The 20,210-nt window shown below is 37.0% G+C and overlaps 1 protein-coding gene across 2 annotated transcripts; it reads left to right on the forward strand.

Annotated features, from left to right (window-relative positions):
• The first annotated feature begins 7,563 nt into the window (after positions 1-7,563).
• On the forward strand, positions 7,564-19,010 carry LOC113411579 (acetylserotonin O-methyltransferase-like). Of its 2 annotated transcripts, XM_026666713.2 has the most exons (9): positions 7,564-7,752; positions 8,698-8,872; positions 9,261-9,390; positions 12,558-12,626; positions 13,304-13,422; positions 14,818-14,958; positions 15,104-15,226; positions 17,719-17,949; positions 18,523-18,572. In XM_026666713.2, exons 1-8 carry the CDS (start codon positions 7,645-7,647, stop codon positions 17,925-17,927), a joined length of 1,074 nt encoding a protein of 357 aa, XP_026522498.2. In that variant the 5' UTR covers positions 7,564-7,644; the 3' UTR covers positions 17,928-17,949; positions 18,523-18,572. The 2 variants fall into 2 exon arrangements, with proteins under 2 accessions (XP_026522498.2, XP_087823301.1); XM_087967175.1 differs by having other exon boundaries at positions 17,719-19,010.
• Positions 19,011-20,210: the final 1,200 nt, after the last annotated feature.

The raw sequence follows: 20,210 nt of genomic DNA on the forward strand, positions 1-20,210 counted from the left end.
ACCAAATCCTTGCTGGACGAAGTAAGAGGGTCCCTGTTCATGCGCCACTTGTTGTAATAACGAGGCAGTCAAGGTGTTTGATCATGATCAACTGAATCATGATGAACTTTATTGGGGTCTAGTCTTGCATTTATACACATTTTTAGTAATCCTCCAACATTGGTTAACTTTGGTTTCTGCTTAACTTTCGTTACTGTTTAGCATAATAGTAATTAACACAATTAATTATCTCTAGCTAAAGTCTAACATATGTTTACTTCCTCTCTCTAATCCTCCTTTACATTAGTGACTTTGTTTGCCTGAGTTGTAATTGCTTGTAAACATTCCTTATCTGAGGTTTGCCATCCAAGATAAGAACATTCCTGCAATTACAACTCTACAGCATAAGGATCTCTTCAGGCATGTGCTGGAATTTATAAAAAGGCAGTTTCCATTCAACAAATGCTATATTTTTGTTAAGTACCAGAGAGTTTGTTAAGTGCCTAGTTCTGTGTGCAGTTTTCAAATCTGTGACAACAAAAAATTGTGTGCTGGAAAAACTGCCAATGGCTGGCACCTGTATAATGTTTGGTTTGTCCACTGATACTTGGTGGATATAATCTCAATATACAAGAAGATTGCTCTTTGTGATCAAGGTTCTGGTATTTCTATAAAGTATATTTGTTCCCTTAAAAGTGTAGAAACAAATTATGGAGTGAACTAAAGTTATTTGTAGTAGACAGGCCCAGTGGCTGTTCTATCCTATGTGTTCACAATTGCAGATAGACCACACTTACCAACATGAATACAGTTTTTAGCAGAACATTGCTTTGCTGCAAGCAAGTAGAAAAAGGAAAGACAATTAAAAAAGCTAAATAATAATTGCAGGAGCAAAATGTCACAGTTAAACTGCTCTGATGACTACTTGTCTGAAAAAATCTATTAAAACGTATCTTCACAGCTCTTCAGAATTTCTTAGTCAGAACTTCACTGTTCTTGTTTTGTCTGTTTACTTTTCAAAAGACTAGAAAAATGTCTTCATTACAGGTTGTTTCTGGAGTTTCTGGAGCTGGAGTGCACCTGAGGTGACTGAGGTGAACCCATGAAGTCAGTCTGTCAAATTTGCACTGATGTGCCTTTTCACCTTGGAGAGAGACAGTCTTTTTTCTGATACACTTTGTGATACATCCAATATCCTGCTTGTAATTGATTATGTGGTATAATCTGATGTAGCCTGTTTTGATTACAATGTAGTCTGGCTCACCCTTTTGGTCTGGGGCTGCTCTTGTTGAACAGATTGTATAGCTCATAATTTAACTATGAATCTGGATGAAACACCTTTTGGGATTAAGATCAGTTCAAAGCCTAAAGGTCTTGACTCTCCATATACAATTCCATAGGGAGATATTTTTAATTCTTTTAAAGGTGAGCTTTTTATAGCCAGGAATACAATAGGAAACACAGGGTCAAAGTCAATTGCATCATCTGCAAAGGGTACGTCACTTTATGTTCTGAGGAGGAACGTGGCCTTAGTTCTGTTCTCTTAGAGTGGGCTAAACAAACTGCACAGTTGCCAACTATCTCCTCTGCCTTTGTATGAATTCCATTAACCTATGAACTAATGCTTCTGTTTCTTCATGACTTTAGTTGTGTAGTTGCGTAGCTAATTGGGATGAAACCTGGAATGGGTCAATGCTTCTATCACCTTGTATGATAGAACGTTCTGTTCTGTGAGGACTGCATATTCTGCCTTGCATCAGGCACTCTGCTGCCTCCCCATCATCCCAGCGAAATTTAAAGTATGCATTAAAAGTCATTCTCTCTCTCTCTTATCTTCATTGCTACTATTATGAAAAACAGGCAGTCTTGATCTGGCCAGTTTTCCAAGAACAGAATAGTCTTAGAATTGGAGATGCAACTGCACAGCTAGTTTTAACCTATTCTGAGTCAATAATTTACTGGCCCAGTTAATTAACTCTGAGAAAACTATAGTTTGTTCTGATTTACTCATCTTCTTCCTCAGCTGCAATCTGCACATCATCAGCACCAGTAAAATAATTATCTCTCTGGCAAGGGTCTAGAAAAAAAACTAGCAGATTTTGTAAGCAGATCGAGTTGTCATTGCCTGACAAGTCCCTCTGTTGTTACATGCTATGAGCTGGGATTTGAGACCCAGGTGAGCCTGTCTCAGTTTAGGAAAGAAAGCAATGGTCTGCTGAGATCAGACACACAAAAGGCTGAATGCCACATAAATTCCTCCATACACCCCTGAGAGATATTCACCCAGGAGAGTCCATGTCACAAAAACATAGTAAAATTAGCACAAGTTTGTTATTGCACAATTTGAGTCACAACCAATTAGTCAATGTGCACATGTGTATGTATGCATTATAAAAGTCACAAAGCTCTTCATGAGTTCTGGAAAGCTTTCTGTCTGTACTTTTGAACCCCATATTTTAACAAAAGATCAACACAGTAATAAACTACATTTAAGGGAGATCCTCTTATCACAAAAATATTTGAAAAATGAACCCAATCTCTTCTGAAGATGTAGAGTTTACCTGCAACTTTAAAAGCTTTGTCTCCATAGAAGACTCTTTTGAAATTCTACTTTGGAGTCCAAACAAAGGATAGGGAACAAGGGATAGTGACCATCCAAGAAGATGGCTGTTTCTCACCTGGGATGGGAAGAAATGAAAAGGAGCTGAGGAAGACTGACAGAGAGTTTGGAAATGAACATGTAATAATATGACTGAGGAAACTCAGATTCATTGGGTTGTTGTGGGAAAAGCCAGGGGGGAGGAGAGATGAAGTAGAAATCTAACAATATGAAGAAATAAACATGCGGCTATCTGAATTTTAATGAAGAAATTCACACTATCATTTTATTTATTTTCATTTATTTATTTTACCTTGGGGGACAGCACTGTTGAGAGGTACAGGATTTGATAGGACGCTCCCAATATTGACCATTTGTTGTCTGTTTGACAGGAATTCTTCTATCCAGTTATGCAGGTATCCAGAGATACCATAAGAGTTTAGTTTTAGGAGTAGTTTGTTATGTCCCACTGTATCAAAGGCTTTACAGAAGTCCATGTAAATTGCATCAATTGCTTTGCCCTGATCAGGTTGTGAAGTCCATATGTTTTTACAGTGTAAGAGTTGCAGATTACAGGATAGTTTTTTTCTGAAACCAAATTGTTTGTTAGAGAGTAGGTTGTTTGTTTCTAAGTGGAGGATAATGGATTGGTTAATAATTGATTCCATGACTTTACAGGTGACGCAGCATAAAGAGATTGGTTTGTAATTTTCAACTAGGCTGGGGTATCCCTTTTTGAAGATGGGGATGACCGTGGCTTGTGACCATAGGTTTGGCAAGGAGCTGGTCCTGAAAGATTTTTCAAAGATTATGCTTAGAGGTTCAGCTATGGCAGTGGGTATTATTTTTAAGAAGTAGGCACAAATTCCGTCCGGTCCAATAGATAGAGATGGTTTTAAATTGTGTAGTGCTTTTTCAACATAGTCTTCTGTAAAATCAACATGTATTAGATCATTGTAGTTGTCAGTTCGACTAGAAAAAGAATGTGTTGAAGAGGTTGGCTTTAATGGTGTCATTATTGCAGTCTTTACCATTTGGTTCTTTCAGGGGTGGGATGGACTTTGAGTCTTTCAGTTTGTTGTTTACAAAATTGTAGAAAGTGCGGGTGGAATTGGTGCATAGAAGGTTTTCCTCTTGTTTAATGTGATAATTGGTGCATTCAGTCTTTATCTGGTGGCATATTTTTTTGTATCAGCTTTTAAAGTTGGAAACGTGACCAGATTTGTTTTTCCACCAAAGGGATTTCTATTTATTTATTTATTTATTTATTTATTTATTTATTTATTTATTTATTTATTTATTTATTTATTTATTTATTTTGTCAAGCGAGTATTAGATAACAGGTATAAGTATAAACATGGTTATGAATACATGAAACGGATACAAATAAGAAAAAAAAAGAAACAATAGGACAGGGACGGTAGGCACGCCCCCTACAGACCTCTTAGGAAAGGGGTGAGGTCAATAGTAGACAGTCTAAGGTTAAAGTTTTTGGGGTTTGGGGAAGAAACCACAGAGTCAGGTAGAGTTTTCCAGACATTGACTATTCTGTTGCTGAAGTTGTATTTCCTGCAATCAAGTTTGGTGCAGTATACTTTGAGTTTGTTTCTATTGTGTGCTCTTGTATTGTTTTGGTTGAAGCTGAAGTATCCATTGACTGGTAGGACATTGCAATATATAATTTTATATACTATACTTAGATCGAACTGAAGGTGGCATAGTTCTAAGTTGTCTAGGTCTAAAATTTCAAGTCTGGTGGCATAAGGTTTTCTGCAACAAGTAGAGGAGCTGAGGACTCTTCTCATAAAATATTTCTGGACTTTCTCAGTTGTAATAATATCTGATATGTAATGCGGGTTCCAGATTGATGAGCTGTATTCAAGTATTGGTCTAGCAAATGTTTTTTTTATGCTCTAGTTAGTAGAGTGATGTTTTTGGATTGGAGCTTCCTTATTGTTATGGGTAATTTGTTTTTTCTGGGTTTGGGAGTTGTTATTGGTACATATAGTTTGATGACTCTTTTGACTTCAAGTAAAAATATGTTGTAATGGTCTTCAACAGTATTGCATCCAGTGAATAGAATTTGCCAATCAAGAGATGAGAGATCATTGTCTATAAGATCATAGTTGCCTGTTTTGAAGTTATAAGTTATAATCATGGAAGGCTATGTTGCTGGTTCCTTCATTAGTGCACTAAATCACTTCTCTGACATCTATCTATCTATCTATCTATCTATCTATTTATTTATTTATTTATTTATTTATTTATTTATTTATCAATCAGAATGTTTCCCTCCACTTTATTATTAAACTTCAAAGTAACCCAGGGTAATGAACATACATAATAGCAATAACATTGCTATAAAACACTGCACAGTGCTTTACAGCTCTCTTTAGGTGGTTTACAGAGTCAGCATATTGCCCCCAACAATCTGGGTCCTCATATAGCGCATCTTTCTCCTCCTATTTTCCGCACAACAATAACTCTCTGAGATGAGTTGTTCTGAAAAAGAGGGAATACCACATAACATAGTTGACTACTAAATACTAATATAATACATGCAGTGTAATTGGGGTCAGATAAATGTGGATGGGATGAACTGTTCATTTATAAAATATATTTTGGAGGAATATAAACACTCTAGAGCAGAGGGGTCAAACTCGTATTGTTATGGCATTGTCACATGACATTGTGATTCCTCCCCCCTTTGCTAAACCAGACATGGGCATGGCCAGCATGTTATGCATTTGGTTTGCAATCCACAAGTTTGACACCCCTGCTCTAAAGAGTATAAATGGATACAGGTTGAGCAGCTACTCTATTCTTTCTTTTCCTCTGTAACAGGTGTTTCTTTTCTAATAAGAACAAAGCTGCAGCAGATTTATTTCCAATGGGTGGAATTACAGTGTTGTTTAAATACTTGTAAAATATTCTTTTTATTTTATTTATTTATTAATTTGATTTGTCAATCAAAACAAGATAATAGGTATAAGTATATACATAGTTATGAATACACGAAATGGGTACATATAAGAAAAATAAAAGAAACAATAGGACAGGGACGGTAGGCACGTTGGTGCACTTATGCACACCCCCTACAGACCTCTTAGGAAAGGGGTGAGGTCAATAGTAGACAGTCTAAGGTTAAAGTTTTTGGGGTTTGGGGAAGAAACTACAGAGTCAGGTAGAGTATTCCAGCCATTGACCACTCTGTTGCTGAAGTTGTATTTCCTGCAATCAAGTTTGGTGCTATTAACCTTGAGTTTGTATCTATTGTGTGCTCTAGTGTTTTTATGGTTGAAGCTGAAGTATTCATTGACAAGTAGGACATTGCAATGTATGATTTTATATACTATACTTAGATCAGACCGAAGATGGCGTAATTCAAGGTTTTCTAGGTCTAGAATTTCAAATCTGGTGGCATGAGGTATTCTACAATGAGTAGCGGAGTGGAGAACTCTTCTTGTGAAATATTTCTGGACTTTCTCAACTGTGCTAATATCAGATATGTAATGTGGGTTCCAGACCGATGAGCTGTATTCGAGTATTGGTCTAGCAATTGGTCTAGTCTATTGGTCTTTTTGATGGTAATTGTGCAATACTGCACCCAGGAGGAGAAGATGAATATCCGTGGTCTCATAAGCCGTCAAGTAAAGACTCATGTCTTTACTTTTTAAAATGGAATATCAGAAGACTCTGAAGAACACCATAATTAGTTCACATTGAAATCTTCCTGATTAATATTTGTATTAGATTTTTCCCCCCCTTTGCTATGTTTTTCATTGCAGTCTAGGGATCTAAGAGAAGAAAAAGGCAATAGGTTAACTTGCAAATTGATTCAATCAGAAAAGACTTATGTATTCTAAATAGTTAAATAATTTAAAAAGTCTCCTTGTATAGTCCCTTTGTACAACAACATTGCTAAATTATCACATTATATTTAATCTGTTTTAAATCTGCATTTTCATCCTTCTTTGGAGTTTCAAATCCTTTAACATCTTTTAAAAGCATATTCTTGCTGTAATTTTCAAGCTGTTCTCTCCTCCCCATAAAATCTGCATTCAAATCTTTCTCTAAAGGAAGAAAGTGAGCTTTTTCTAGATTTCTATGATTAAAACTCTTCTAATTTTCAGAAATATGTGATTAAATTCCCTCTTTGTGAAATTTAAGTAGTGTGATTCTCATTGCCATATATTTAATGAAATTTTCCTTTCCTTTTTCCTTTTGCTTTTGTAGGAAGGGAACATGAAGAAGACACATAAAATCATAAGGAAAAGTCTAATAAAATACATTAGGAATAGCCAGGAAAAACACAGACCACAGTCAAAAGCTATTTAATCACAAGAAGCTACAGCTCCAAGAGATCAGAAAGTTATCTCAGAGTCAGCACATTGAAACCTCTTAATAGAAACTAATAGCCCCGAAGGGAAAAGATAGAAATAGAAAGATTCCAAGATAGGAAAACATAAAGAAATACAAAACACCTAAGACAACTGACCACAACTACAAGGAGAAACAAACAAGGAAACAACCAAGATTGATCACGAACACCATACCAGTTTCGAAAGACACTTAGGACAGATAAGAAGATTAAATTAGAAATCCAATCAAGCCCTAGCAACCACTCCCCGCCAGCCCTCCAAACAAGCCCAAATAAGGAATAAATCTATTAAGCACAGGAATCACACGAGGCACAAACCAATAAAGGTAATAGAAACACAAAAGCTATTGAAACACAAATTCCTAATGCAAAAAGGCTATAAAAACATCCAGTTATTCCAAGTCCGGTTGCTAGCCCAGGAACGCGTACTCCTTCCTGCAACAAATAAAGAGGACCTTGCTTTTAGCAGCTGTTTCCGTCTCAATTTCTATGTCGCGCCGGCAATGCTTCCCAGCGGGAAATTCGAAGCCAGCAGAGGAGGTTTCTCTTTAAATTCCATACTTTATTTAAAACAATTCCTTTAAGGCTTTATTTATTTTTGCAGCTTTGACTTCCTGACTGTGGCATCAAGTCATATCTAAAGTGCTGGCCTAGTGAACTGAAGATTTAATATTTTTGATTTCATATGAAGAGGACTGTTGCAGAACTTCCTAAGAACACAATGCATTCATCTGAAGAAACTGAACATATAAAAATGTTCTTTCGTCACCAGCATTCGTTTTTAATTTCAAAAGTAAGATATGTAATACTTACAAATAATGTATTAGATATTCAAACTTACAAAAATATATTCTTTGTCTGTGTAAAATTTCAATGGCTATAAAGTATCAATTTTGAAAAAAAAATCAGAATTATATACAGGGATTTCCTATCTTATGATCATTATTGAGCCTTGAAATATGATTTTAAGTCATTAGGATTGTAAGTGAAAGTACCTGCATGATCAGAAGTAAAGTTAGGACCTTTTTTATGGCACTTAAGCAAATATCACAATTATTAAGTGAATGCCCAAATCATTAAGTAAATCCATTCATTTGAATGGCCCTTTTTGCCAGAAACTGGTGAAAAGCAGTAGGAATTGCGGTCATGTGACTGTGGAATGCTGGAAGTAATAAAGTCTGATTTATTAAATCATATTTATTAAACATCCATTCATATGACCACAACGGGGCATTCTTACCATTTATGATGTCTGGGGTTACTTTACAGGGTATAAAGCACCAATTCTGTGCCCGTTGTAAATTCAAATCGTTGTATAATGACCCCTTGATAAGGGAGGACTACCTGTAATAAACCAGACAATGTACTGAAGACAATATAGAAGCCTTTTAAAATAAAATCAATATACCATCTTTAGATGATACAGAAAAACAGCTGTTATTTGTTCCTCTACCTGAGGTAGAATTAAATACATAATTTTTAAAACAAGTTGTAAAAAAACAAGATAAGATGGGTACCTTATTGAGTGGTATAAAACATTTATAGATCTTTTGGTGCCAAAACTATGTCAAATGTATAAAGAGACAAATTGATTTCCATATATAATAATTCTTGATTTCTAGAACATATCATTCTCTGGAGTGCAAGTATGGTTCTCTGTGTTATCCGAAACCCTAAAAAAGATTAAATCTGTACTCACATCTTCTCTTTTTTTGTACATTTGTCCATGTCTTTCCAGATCATATTTACTGCAAGTGAGCTGGGTGTCTTTGATTTGCTGAGGGAGTCGGGGGAACCGCTGCCCTCTGCGACTGTGGCTGAGCGCTTGAAGACCAGTCTCACTGGGATGCAGACACTGCTGGGGGCCTGTGTGGGGTTAAAGGTCCTGAAAGTGGAATGGAAGGAGGGCAAAGGTGATCCTGTTAGCAGGGAGAAGCAGTTGCAGTTATTTAAAAATGACCACATAGCATACTTTTTCATGGAGATAGCATTTCTGGCCATTCTTTTCTCATTCTTTTAATTTAAAATGGTTATTCATAGTTATCTTGTGACTTTTTCTCACTAATTTGTTACATTATAAAGCTTATGTTCGGAGAACTCAGCCACTTTGCCCAGACTGTGACTTGTTTCAACATCGTCAGGAACTCTTTTTGGAATGGCAGATGAAATGGTTTGGGTTTCGTGACTGAAATAAACTGAAATGTAATCATTTATAATGGACCTTATGCTTCATTCATCTCAAAAGCATATGGAATTCAGCAATGGTGTTTTGAAGCAATTGTCTTATGGTTTCATTTTTAGATCTTTATGGAAACACAGAGTTTTCCGATCTGTTTCTGGCTAAATCAAGCCCAAAGTCTCAGTATTATACCATGAAATTTTTTTCAGAATATGGATATTTATCACTGCAATACTTGCCTGAAGCTGTAAGGTAAGAAAGGAGCATTGGTGAAATAAAAATCTTTTAGCCAAGAGCATGTTATAGACCAGGTCTCTTTGAATGCTTTTCCCCCCTCACAAGTAACTGGGATTTGAGTCCTCGCTTGGAAATTGTATCATTTTTATGATTATGCACTAAGGTTTCATTGACGGCTGCATCAGGGTTGTGGTTGACCTGGAAGGGGTGTAAGGGACATGGCCAGCTCCCACTGCTGCTGTGCTCTCTCTCCTTGGTCAGGTTGTTCATTTTGTATGCGGAAGGGCAAAGTGTGTTGGTCAGAGCAAGGCCCACTCCCTCTCCTTGAAGGAAACCCAGCTATGTATCCTCAGGGATAGGATGGGAGACCACCAGGAAAGGTCAAGGGGAGGGGACAAGGAAATGGCAAAAGGAAGCAGTGCTGATAGTGGCCAAGTAGTAAGGCAGGATTTCCCTCAGACCTTCACTCTCTCTCGTTATAATCACCTTCCTTCCTTCCTTCCTTCCTTCCTTCCTTCCTTCCTTCCTTCCTTCCTTCCTTCCTTCCTTCCTTCCTTCCTTCCTTCCTTCCTTCCCTCCCTCCCTCCCTCCCTCCCTCCTTCCTTTTTCCTTCCCTATTCATTCTTTCTTTCTTCTTCCTTCCCATCTTTCCTTCGTTTTCCTTCCTTGCTCTCTTCCCCTCTTTCCTTGTCCTGTTTTCCCATTGGAAATAGCTGTTTGCAACACACACGGAGGGGATACTTTCCTAAGAGCTCACAATTCAAAAATACCCATGTTAACTTGGATTGCCAACAAAGTTCTTGTCTGTGACAAAACAGAACACAAAATGGCTTTCTCCTTTGAGCCTGAGTCTCAATACATCTAGGATTGATGCAGAACTGCATGATCTGGGGCATCTCCAATCTTCCTCCTTCCCTCCCTCAATTCTCATTCTCATCTCCTTCCTTCATGCTCAGAAAGGGATGTGGAGAGGGGGAGAGATTGGGATCCCTGGGCACATGCTCAGGAGGTAGCACATGCACAGAGCTTGGCATTCCTGAGCATTGTCTTGCCCTGCAATTTGACTGAGTCCTGAGCGCTTCACTTTCACCCAGGATGCCAGGCAATGCACGCCCGCTGCCTCCTGCGCGAATACTCAGGGCTGCCAATATCTCCCCCTCCCCTCATCTCTTCCTGAGTACAGAGGAAGGAAGGAGATGGGAATTAGAATCAAATGTATTGATATACAGACAGCCCCTTCCACGGAGATTTCCTTTCTCTTCCCCGATTTCAATTTTCTCCCCCAGTTCCTACTTCCAAATGAATGAACTTGGGACGAAGGACATCAAAAGTTGTCAGAGGTCCAGAAGAAGCCATGGCAAATTAAAATAAAAAGAACAGAAACAAAAACAAAAATTCCCTGTTCGTTTGCTTGCTCCTCCCCCGTGAACCCCAAATGAATGAGAGCTGCCCATTCTCTTTGCATATTTCCAGTCTGTGCGCCCCCCCCTCACTTGAGAGGCCTGCATGGCTTTCTTCCCTGACCCCTGAACCCCCAAAATAAACCATATTCAGGCACTTCTCCCTGCTTCTTTTTGCCAAATTCCAGCAGCAACCAGCCTGTGCTCATTGCCAGCCATGAATCTTTACCGCCTACTATTCAAAGATCTGGGAATTAAAAACTTACACACACACAGGCCTGAACTTGTAACTTGGAGAAAGAAAGGAGGAAGAAGAGCAGCCATCTGGGCCAGTACATGGTCAGCCTGAGATCCAACCTACCAGTCCCCTGGAGCCAGTGAGAGACTGCCCTGCCATGTTGGTCCCAACTCCTGTGCGTCCTGGGAGAAAGGGAAGTGCTCTGAACACAGTCAGCCTGCGGGGTATGACGGTCCCTGGGGACGCCAAGCCCCGCATGCACTTGCTAACTCCTTTGCACATGTCCAGGGGCGGGGAGGGAGCAGCCTCTCTCTGGGTTTAGGGCAGCACCACAGATCTAAGGCTGACCACGTTCTGGCCTGGATGGCTGCCACAATTAGCATTTCATCAGCCTAGACTGAGCCAAAGCACTGCGGGCCAGTCCTTAGCTTTTTCCAAGGCAGCTCTGCAGGCCGGAGCTAAGCACCCCATGGGCCGGATTCGGCCCGCAGGCCTTGAGTTTGACACCCCAGCACTAAATTAATCTAAAATAATCATTATTCAATACAGCTTGCCTGTTTTCTCAGGTATCTCCCCTGAGGTCAAATAACTAATGATCTTTGAAGTTGTGGATTTGTTTAAGCACCTTTCTGTGTTCCTTATGAGAGGTGGAGTTTCAACAGATGCAGTGGTTGTGCACTGATTACACACACATTTCCTTTTGGACTTTTCAGTGGTGCATGTTGTTGTGAATCAATAAAAGTGAATAACCTAAATGCAAATTAGGGGTTGAAAACCTGCACACTTGATTGGTCCTTATACAACAACTTGGGATTGGGCCAGAACCAGTCCCTGATTGGCCACTTTTGGGACTGTCCTTATTGGTCAGTAGTTGAAACCTGTTGCACATTTTCATTGGTTAATAAGGCAGCAGCTAACCCTATAAAAGGGTTACTGCTGCCCATAGTATTGCTCTGTTCCATTCTGATTCCTGTTATTATTAAAGAGTTGAAGTCACTGGTCAGATGTCTGGTCTCCTTATTCTCCAAACTTAACACATGTTACTTATTCACTTAATCAAAATATAATTCTTGCTCAACATCTTTGGAGAAGGTGCCTATCTATATACAGGCATGCCTGGACAGACATATACAAAACTAACTTGTAAAGAGCTGGGTTAAGGTTATTAACCCAGTTAAAAATCTTTAAATTGTCTTAGCTTTTGACTTTAGAAAGACATTTTGATGATTGAAGCAAAACTCATTTGATGAAATATCAGAATTCAGAGAGCTTAATATTCAAAGTTAAAAAAAAAGCCTGTGAAAGAATTGGTTAAAGTAATAATAAAAAGTAGTGAATCCAGATGGATATAAAGGTTTAATTCCAGTTCACTCACTTCACAGGGTTTTAGTATTGTTTAGAGCCTGTGCTATTTTTACAGTAATTTTTGCAGTAATATGACTCATTAAATATAAGTACTATTTGATGCTGGAAAGAAAGAAAAAAATGTAATCACTAATGGTATTTTTGTTGTTTTCAATTAAAAAAAAAACAATTTGCTACAGGGATGGGAAACCTCAGATTCTATCAATATATGGCATTTCTTCAAAGGAATTTTATGGACCTGTGTACAGGTAAAAGGAGCATTTTTTTTAACTTTCATAAAAGTTTTTTAATAAGACAGAAAGAGTACATTAGCAATGCTACCCAACATTGATTTTGGTCAATGTGCCCAGCTTTGCTCTAACTATGCTCATGTTCCATCCAATGTACAATCACAAATTTGGAGACTAGTTTGCAAACTGTCTACTGGGCAATTTATCACCAGTTAGTGGAAATTGTGGAAGATGGTTTGCAAGGAGAAGGTATGGAGAGATGTGCTGAATAGTGCTGTATCTTGTCTTTTTTTCTCATTATTTTCTGCTCCAAAACTCATAACATCATTATTTTCTGGCTTGGAAATAATTAAAAACTCCTGAAGTTTGGGCTATTTTTGAGATTCTTTAAAAACAGCTGAGCCTGAGGCATCTATTGGCATATTCAGCAATTCTGGCCAGGAATTACTAAGAACATAAACTAAATGAAAATGGGAATAATTCATTCGGCCCCCAAACAAATACCTAATGCCATTACACTTCAATCGAGATGTTAAACATAATATCTTTAAAACCAGAGCATTAACACAAAAACAAAAATGCAAAAATGAATAATGAAGAGTGCAATTCTAATTTCATGGTCAGATGTTATTCATGTTGTATTTTATTTAGTTGTAGCTCTGTTAATCATCTGCCAGTACAAATTTCAATTCTAGATCAAAGGAAGGCGTTGAAAGCTTTTTCAGGTACATGGATGAGGCTTGGAGTCTGCATGGAAAAGAAGTCGTCTCTGCCTTTGATCTTTCTGGCTTTCAGCTCATTTGTGATCTGGGTGGTAAGTACCTGTCGGTCTTCATCATGCCCCTTACTATCAATTTAATACCATACGATACTCTGGAGATCTTGCAATTCTCCAATTGCAAAAGTAGAATTACAAGCTCCCATCCTGTGATCTTGTTTTTCCTAGAGGTTTGAATTTTATTGATAAAAAATTATTTTTGAAATTGTTTACCAGAATTCCTGGATGTCTCAAAGTAACTAGCAACAGTCCTGAGACTGTTTGGAAAGAGGTGGGAAAAATGTTAAAGATGAAAGTACTCTTCTTCTTTTTTCCTCCCTTGCCTGGGTGAGTTATTGCTATGATGCATAATTATGAAAAGAGAACCAGGTGGTGTAGTGACTAGAACCCAGGACACTGTGAGTTCTAATCCTTCATTAGGCATAAAGCCAGCTAGGTGACCTTGGGCCAGTCTCTCTCAGTCCTTGGAAGGGGGCAATGGTAAACCAGTTCTGAAATCTTGACAAGAAAAGAGCAGGAACTTGTCCAAGTAGCTGCCAGGATTCGAGACTACATTGAAGGTACACAAAGAAAAAAAATGTATGAAAAACATTACAGAATTCATCACAGTTCTACGCATACAGTATTTGCTTTGCTAACCATGTATCTTAATGTGACAAAGTAGTACTTGCTCTCAATCTCCAGTGGACACATTGCAAAACTGAGCTGTTTTCAAATAAATTTTGGGAAATTCTCACATTTGTACCTGGGATGACCATAAAAATATGAAAATCATAGAACTACCTTTCCCAACATCATGCTCTGAAATTATGTTGGATTAAAATTATTATCGTCACCATCAAGCAGTTACCCATTTTATATATATAACAATATATATATTAATGAATATATTTCTTTAAATCATAATATTATATGTCTGATTAGCCCAGTTTTGAAAATGGTTTCATAGAATGGAATAAGACAAACACTGATTTAAAACAGATACTATTGCATGGAATTATAAACAATGGTGTAGAAAAAAATATTGATTTAATTTCACTGCAGCCGCTTAGAAAATGGTGGTCTTTAGTTTTGATAAAGCAAAGTAATCAAGGAAAAAGTGATGCAAAGAGTCACTGCACAGGAGTGGAATGAGAAGTAATACTTAGTAAATAGATTTTCAAAGAAATAAAAAAAAATATGTGCATAGTAAAAGGACAGTAATAAAAATACAAAAATATAGAAGGAATCAGACAATATATATATATTAATGAATATATTTCTTTAAATCATAATATTATATGTCTGATTAGCCCAGCTGGATGAAAAATAAAACAATGACCTAAGGTTTTTTTGAAGTCATAAATATTCTAGTAAATTGTTAAAAATGTTGACATGCAGGATATTTTTTCTTACATAGTTCCTTTTTTTTACATTTTGTTCTTTTTCAAGGAAATAGTGGTGGCTTAGCTAAAGAATTGATTTCAAAGTACCCAAATTGTACTGTGAAAATTTTTGATCTTCTTGAAGTTGTGGAAATATCTAAAAAATATAATGCATTTTCAGAAGACTCCCAGATCACTTTCCATGAAGGTAATATATGTTTTGAAACAATGACTTCCATTTCAAAAAGCACTAGCATTGTAGAGCCAAGCTTTGTGAAAGGGGGAATAATTTCTGTTTCTAAGGTGATAAGACTTCAATTCTTACATTATTAACAGAATTATTTTTATTGAAGGGGATTTCTTTAAAGATCCAATTCCTGAAGCAGATCTTTACATCTTATCAAGAGTCTTGTATAATTGGAATGATGAAAAGTGTATCCAGCTACTAACAAAAATATTTACAACCTGTAAGACAGGTAGGTATATTCACATTGCTAGAAAGAGAAAAACTGTCATTGTGAATGGGAAGAGAAGTAAGCCAATCAAGTCCCCATTGCTTTCCCTCTCCCCCAAGTTTTATTAGATTTTTATTTTTAAATAAACATCAATATCACTACAGGAACAGTGTGGCCCCTAGGTATAATTCATTTTGATAGAAACATCAATAATGATATTCATAATGGTTGTTATATTCATCAAACTTATATAATCCTAGTATTAATATACATGGTTTTTTTTAAAAGGTAGTTATTCAATATTATATTCCATTTTAATGCCAATGATATTATAAGCATACATGATAATACCATCTTTCAACCTCTAATCTTTTCCATCAAATTATTACTTTTATTCTATTGTGTAAAGATAATATCTGCTAATATTCCCCCTATTTATTATTTCTAGCTCTATTCTAACTTTCCAGTCAGGTCACCCTTGCTAATCCTAATATTAATACCTATGTTTATATAAGGCATAGCTCTTCATTATTTGATCATTCAAAGTCACAATATGCCATTCAAGTACCAATCTTCCTGTTATTTAAACATACCTTACAATACTCTCTTTCAACCTCCAATCTTTCCATCTAACTATTGCTTCATATAAAGGTGTGTATTCTTATTTCTACCTCTATTCAAATTTCTTATCAGGCCATCCTTATTTTGGAATTATTTTTTTGGCTTGCCTCTCATACTCCTCTCTTGGAACTTTGTCCCCATCAACATCTGTATCTTCATCATTGAGACTGAATATTTCTCCCATCTCTATCCTCCTAAGCTGCCAGGTCTTTTGGAGTATCCATCAAAAAACCTATCTCCCTTTCAAAAATACCTTCCAATTCCCTTTCTAAATCTCTTAAAGTGCTTTTCCCTTGGTTTATTTAATCAGCCATTATTGTCTTTATCATCTTCTCCTTCCCATCTTCCTGCTTTATTTGCTGGTTTGTCTGTTCAATCTTTTCTTCCGTTCTTTCTGCTATCTCCTCTCTTTCCTGTACTCTTTGATCTTCGTTCATCATCAGGTATAACATATTTTCCCATATATGCCTTGCATTAGGTACTTTATCTCTCGGTGATTCTTTTCCATAGTAACCCTAACGCTTTGGAACATCGACGCCATTTCTCTTGATAAAATATAGATAGTGTTTGATCTGTGACCTAAAAGAATCTGTGACCTTCAGGAACTAAGCTTCTTTTCTCTGGCTCAATATAGGAGTTCCCTTCCACTTTATCTACAGAAAAGAACTACTGTGCTTGGTTAGAGAAAGGAAGTTTGGGTCTTCAGGATTCCAGTTTCCTTTCTCCACTCCACACAAAAGTTCTCTCTGTTTTTTGTGCCAGCCTTTCTACCCTTCAAAGACAGCATTTGCTAGCTTTTCGGCTGTGCCTTACATTTGCTTGGCACACCTGTCAGTAGCTACACAAAAAGGCAAATGTAGTAGACCAGGGTACAGTGGCGCAAGGAGAACTCTTGGGCCATCTCTCTTGGGTGAGGAAAGTGGGCAGGGACCAGACCAAGGCTTCCAGGTCCATGGCAGCTTTATGTCTGTTGGAGGGATGGATGTGCAACTGAGATGGGAGGGGGAGATGTTGGTGGGCAGGATAGAGGATAAGTGCTGGTGTGTTGCTAAGCATCCAAATTTTCATCACATGACTGCAGGTGCATTGCAGTGGACATAACTTCAGGTAAGAGTTAACATCATCATAATTTTGAATGATCACTGAATGAGGTTGTAAGTTGAGAACTACCTGAAGTTGGGATGTATTAACCCTAATCCTAGACTGCAAGGTCAAAATATGTGGTAATAGATTTGCAGATAGAAAGGTGGTACTTTTCTATCTAATAAAATTAGAAATGGATCAATTTGCAGGCAAAACAACTCTTTTCTAAACTTAAAGTTTCCTTGAGGTGACAGATTGACACTTTTCAAAGCACAAACAACATTTATTAGTTATTAAATCTGAACTTGGAGAAGAAATAGGACCATGACAGTTTGAAATACAGTCCCAAATAACATTGAGCCATTCCTATAGTGTGGAATCCATTTCCTCCCATAAGTACCTATGAAACCTATCATAAAGCCTATTTATTTCTTACGCTAACAAAACACAAAAATACCACTTATGATTGAATTTAAGGAAAGTCCTGTTGTGAAAAGATTCTTTAGAATTTCCATGATGCTTCAGTCATGAAATATAGGCAGAGCAAATCTATGTTAAGTGGGCTAAAATAGTATGTGTTATGAGTTAGGGAATGCAGTAGTAGCTGTGGATTGGCAAAATATTTTGGTATTTTTTAGGACTCTGAGGAAACTAAAATAGATCATGGGGAAAAAAGATCAAAACAATGTTTTTAGAAGAGGAAGAAAGTGGGAGAAAGGCCATAGCCATAGGAATGAAAATAAGATGTATGGACACTTTTTCTTTTCTAGGCAACCTATTCCTGAGTTAACAAATTACTTTTGCAACAGGTGGTGGAGTCTTAGTAGTGGAACCAACTATTGATCAAGAAATATCTGGGTCTTTTCCTGCTCATATGTACTCCATCATAATGTTGCTTCATTCTGAAGGAAAAGTGCGGATGGCATCAGAATATTGTATACTCTTCAATACAGCTGGATTTACAAATATTCAGTTCAAGAAAGGAAATATATTTGATGTCATTTTGGTCAAAAAATAGTTTTCAACATGCTTCATTCCTTGTGAGTGTTACAATAATAAAACTGCTGTTACTATTGTATTGTTAACTTGTGAGCATATAGATGTATCTATTCATTATGCTAATCCTGTTATCCATCTACTAACCCTACTTTGATGTATCCTTCCATTATAATATCCATACTGGATTAAAAGTAATTTAGTTGAAAAGAGTCTTGAGATTTTGGAATTCTATAGATATCTATTTGTTGCACAAGAGAAGGTACATCATTACTCACAACACCAATGTCTTTAATGTGGAGCATCTACTGTAGTCTGTTGGTGTTAGAATGCCTATTGTGCCTCAGTTGTAAGAAACAGCAAAATACATTACTTTTTGAGGAAGGTGGAAATATCACAGCATATGGCTTGTCAGGACTAAAAGACAAGATCAGAGAGCTGAGTCCATAGTAACACGAGAACTACTTTTCATTATCTACAAAACTGTTTATGAGTTACCTTCTATCTCCTGTACCCATTTAATGAAAGAGGAGTCAGGCCGGGTCTCATTTCTCAGGGCTTTAGGGACGCTCTTGGGCTTGGTATTTCTGTAACAGCTTCTAAATATTCTCTTCCAGGCCAATTCACCACTTTCTACAATTCCCCAGATCTTGCTTGCAGATTGGGATTCAAGACAATCACGACTCTCCAGAATTTATTCCAACCTAATAGAACCTAGGCCTCTAGAACTACATATTTGGCATTAGGTATTTCTATTGCCTCAGAACTTCCAGCTGCACTCCAATACAGCTATAGGTAGCAATTGATTTTGGTATGATGGCAATTTCATGGAATCCTCCTATATACTACTATGTCTACCCTGCTCTTCTTATACATGTTATGCATGAATGACTATTGATGCTATTGCAGACAATTAATTTCTATAATTGCTTTCACTAGTCTTGACCCTCAAGAGTTCCAAGACTTTTATTTAGCTTCTCCCTTATTCTTTCAAATACTTTTGTTAGTGGGTTGTTATAGAGCAAACTGATTGCTATGTATGCCACCTTAATGTATTGAAATAAAATAAAAGAAAAAACAAATAAATATGTTGCTGTCCAATCTTGAATGAAGTAATTCATTGTATCATGGAACTGAAATCCTGTTTTATCAGCCTTCCATTTAATGCTTGGAAATGATCAGAAACAAACACAACTTCACACACACACTACAAACACAAAACCCAACAGAAATAACATTAAGGTTAGGGAGTGGAAGGAAGGTCACCACATACTCAAAATCAGAGGTATAGATGAGTGCAGTTCAGATGACTCATCGAAAAAAAATATCCCAACCAAAAACATACCCAGGAGATCAATAAGATCTAATAAGGGAAAAATTCCAAATATCTTAAGGGACTATGTGATGTCTATTGATACCACCATAACTACACCCAAAAATTATAATGACATACACACACTCCCACCAAATGAACAGCTAAAATGGAAAGAGGCCATGCAGAGGGAGATGGAAAGTAGTAAAAAACTAGAAGTTTATACCCCCTCAAAGGTTCCAGTGAAAAACAAAATTATCGGTAGCAGGTGGGTATACAAAATAAAACCCTTAGAGGATAACAAAAATCTATACAAAGCAAGACTGGTGGCACAAGGTTTCTCACAAAAGTCTCCAGACAATTACATAGACACTTATTCACCTACAGTGAGGGCAGAGAGTGTTAAGACAGCCTTAGTCATTGCCTCAATTCTAAATGAACACGTGTATCAATTCGATGTACAAACAGCATACCTACATGCACCATTAGATAAGGAATTATATGTCAGAGCACCACCAGGAATTGACTGTAATGAAGGAAAAACCTGGATACTCAATAAAAGTCTCTATGGTCTGCGACAATCGGGTAAGAGATGGTACGATTGTTTTTCCAAAACTTTAAGACTAATAGGTTTCACTGCCACTTCAGCTGACAAATGTGTATTTATTAAAAGGGAACAAGGTATATGTGAAAAAGTACTTGTCTATGTCGATGATATATTATACATAGGTAAAAGTAAATTTAAATGTGATCAATTCGCCAAAAAAGATGGATACTACCAGTATATGTGCTTATATGAGCTCGGTTTGACAGACACTCTTTTCACCATTGTCCAATAATAGAAAACTGAATCGAACAAATGGACAATTTATGTGATTATGTGGGCTTTTGTTGGCACACCTTAAGAAAGATCTGACACAGCTGTAAATGAAAATTCTTCATACTTATCATGAATGATAGTACTGAAATACAGGAGAAGTGAATTTATGGCAT

The sequence above is a fragment of the Notechis scutatus genome, chromosome 5, assembly GCF_049901735.1.
Source record: "Notechis scutatus isolate UNSWTSFEM ecotype Mainland chromosome 5, rNotScu1.2, whole genome shotgun sequence".
NCBI classification, from domain to species: Eukaryota; Metazoa; Chordata; class Lepidosauria; order Squamata; family Elapidae; genus Notechis; species Notechis scutatus.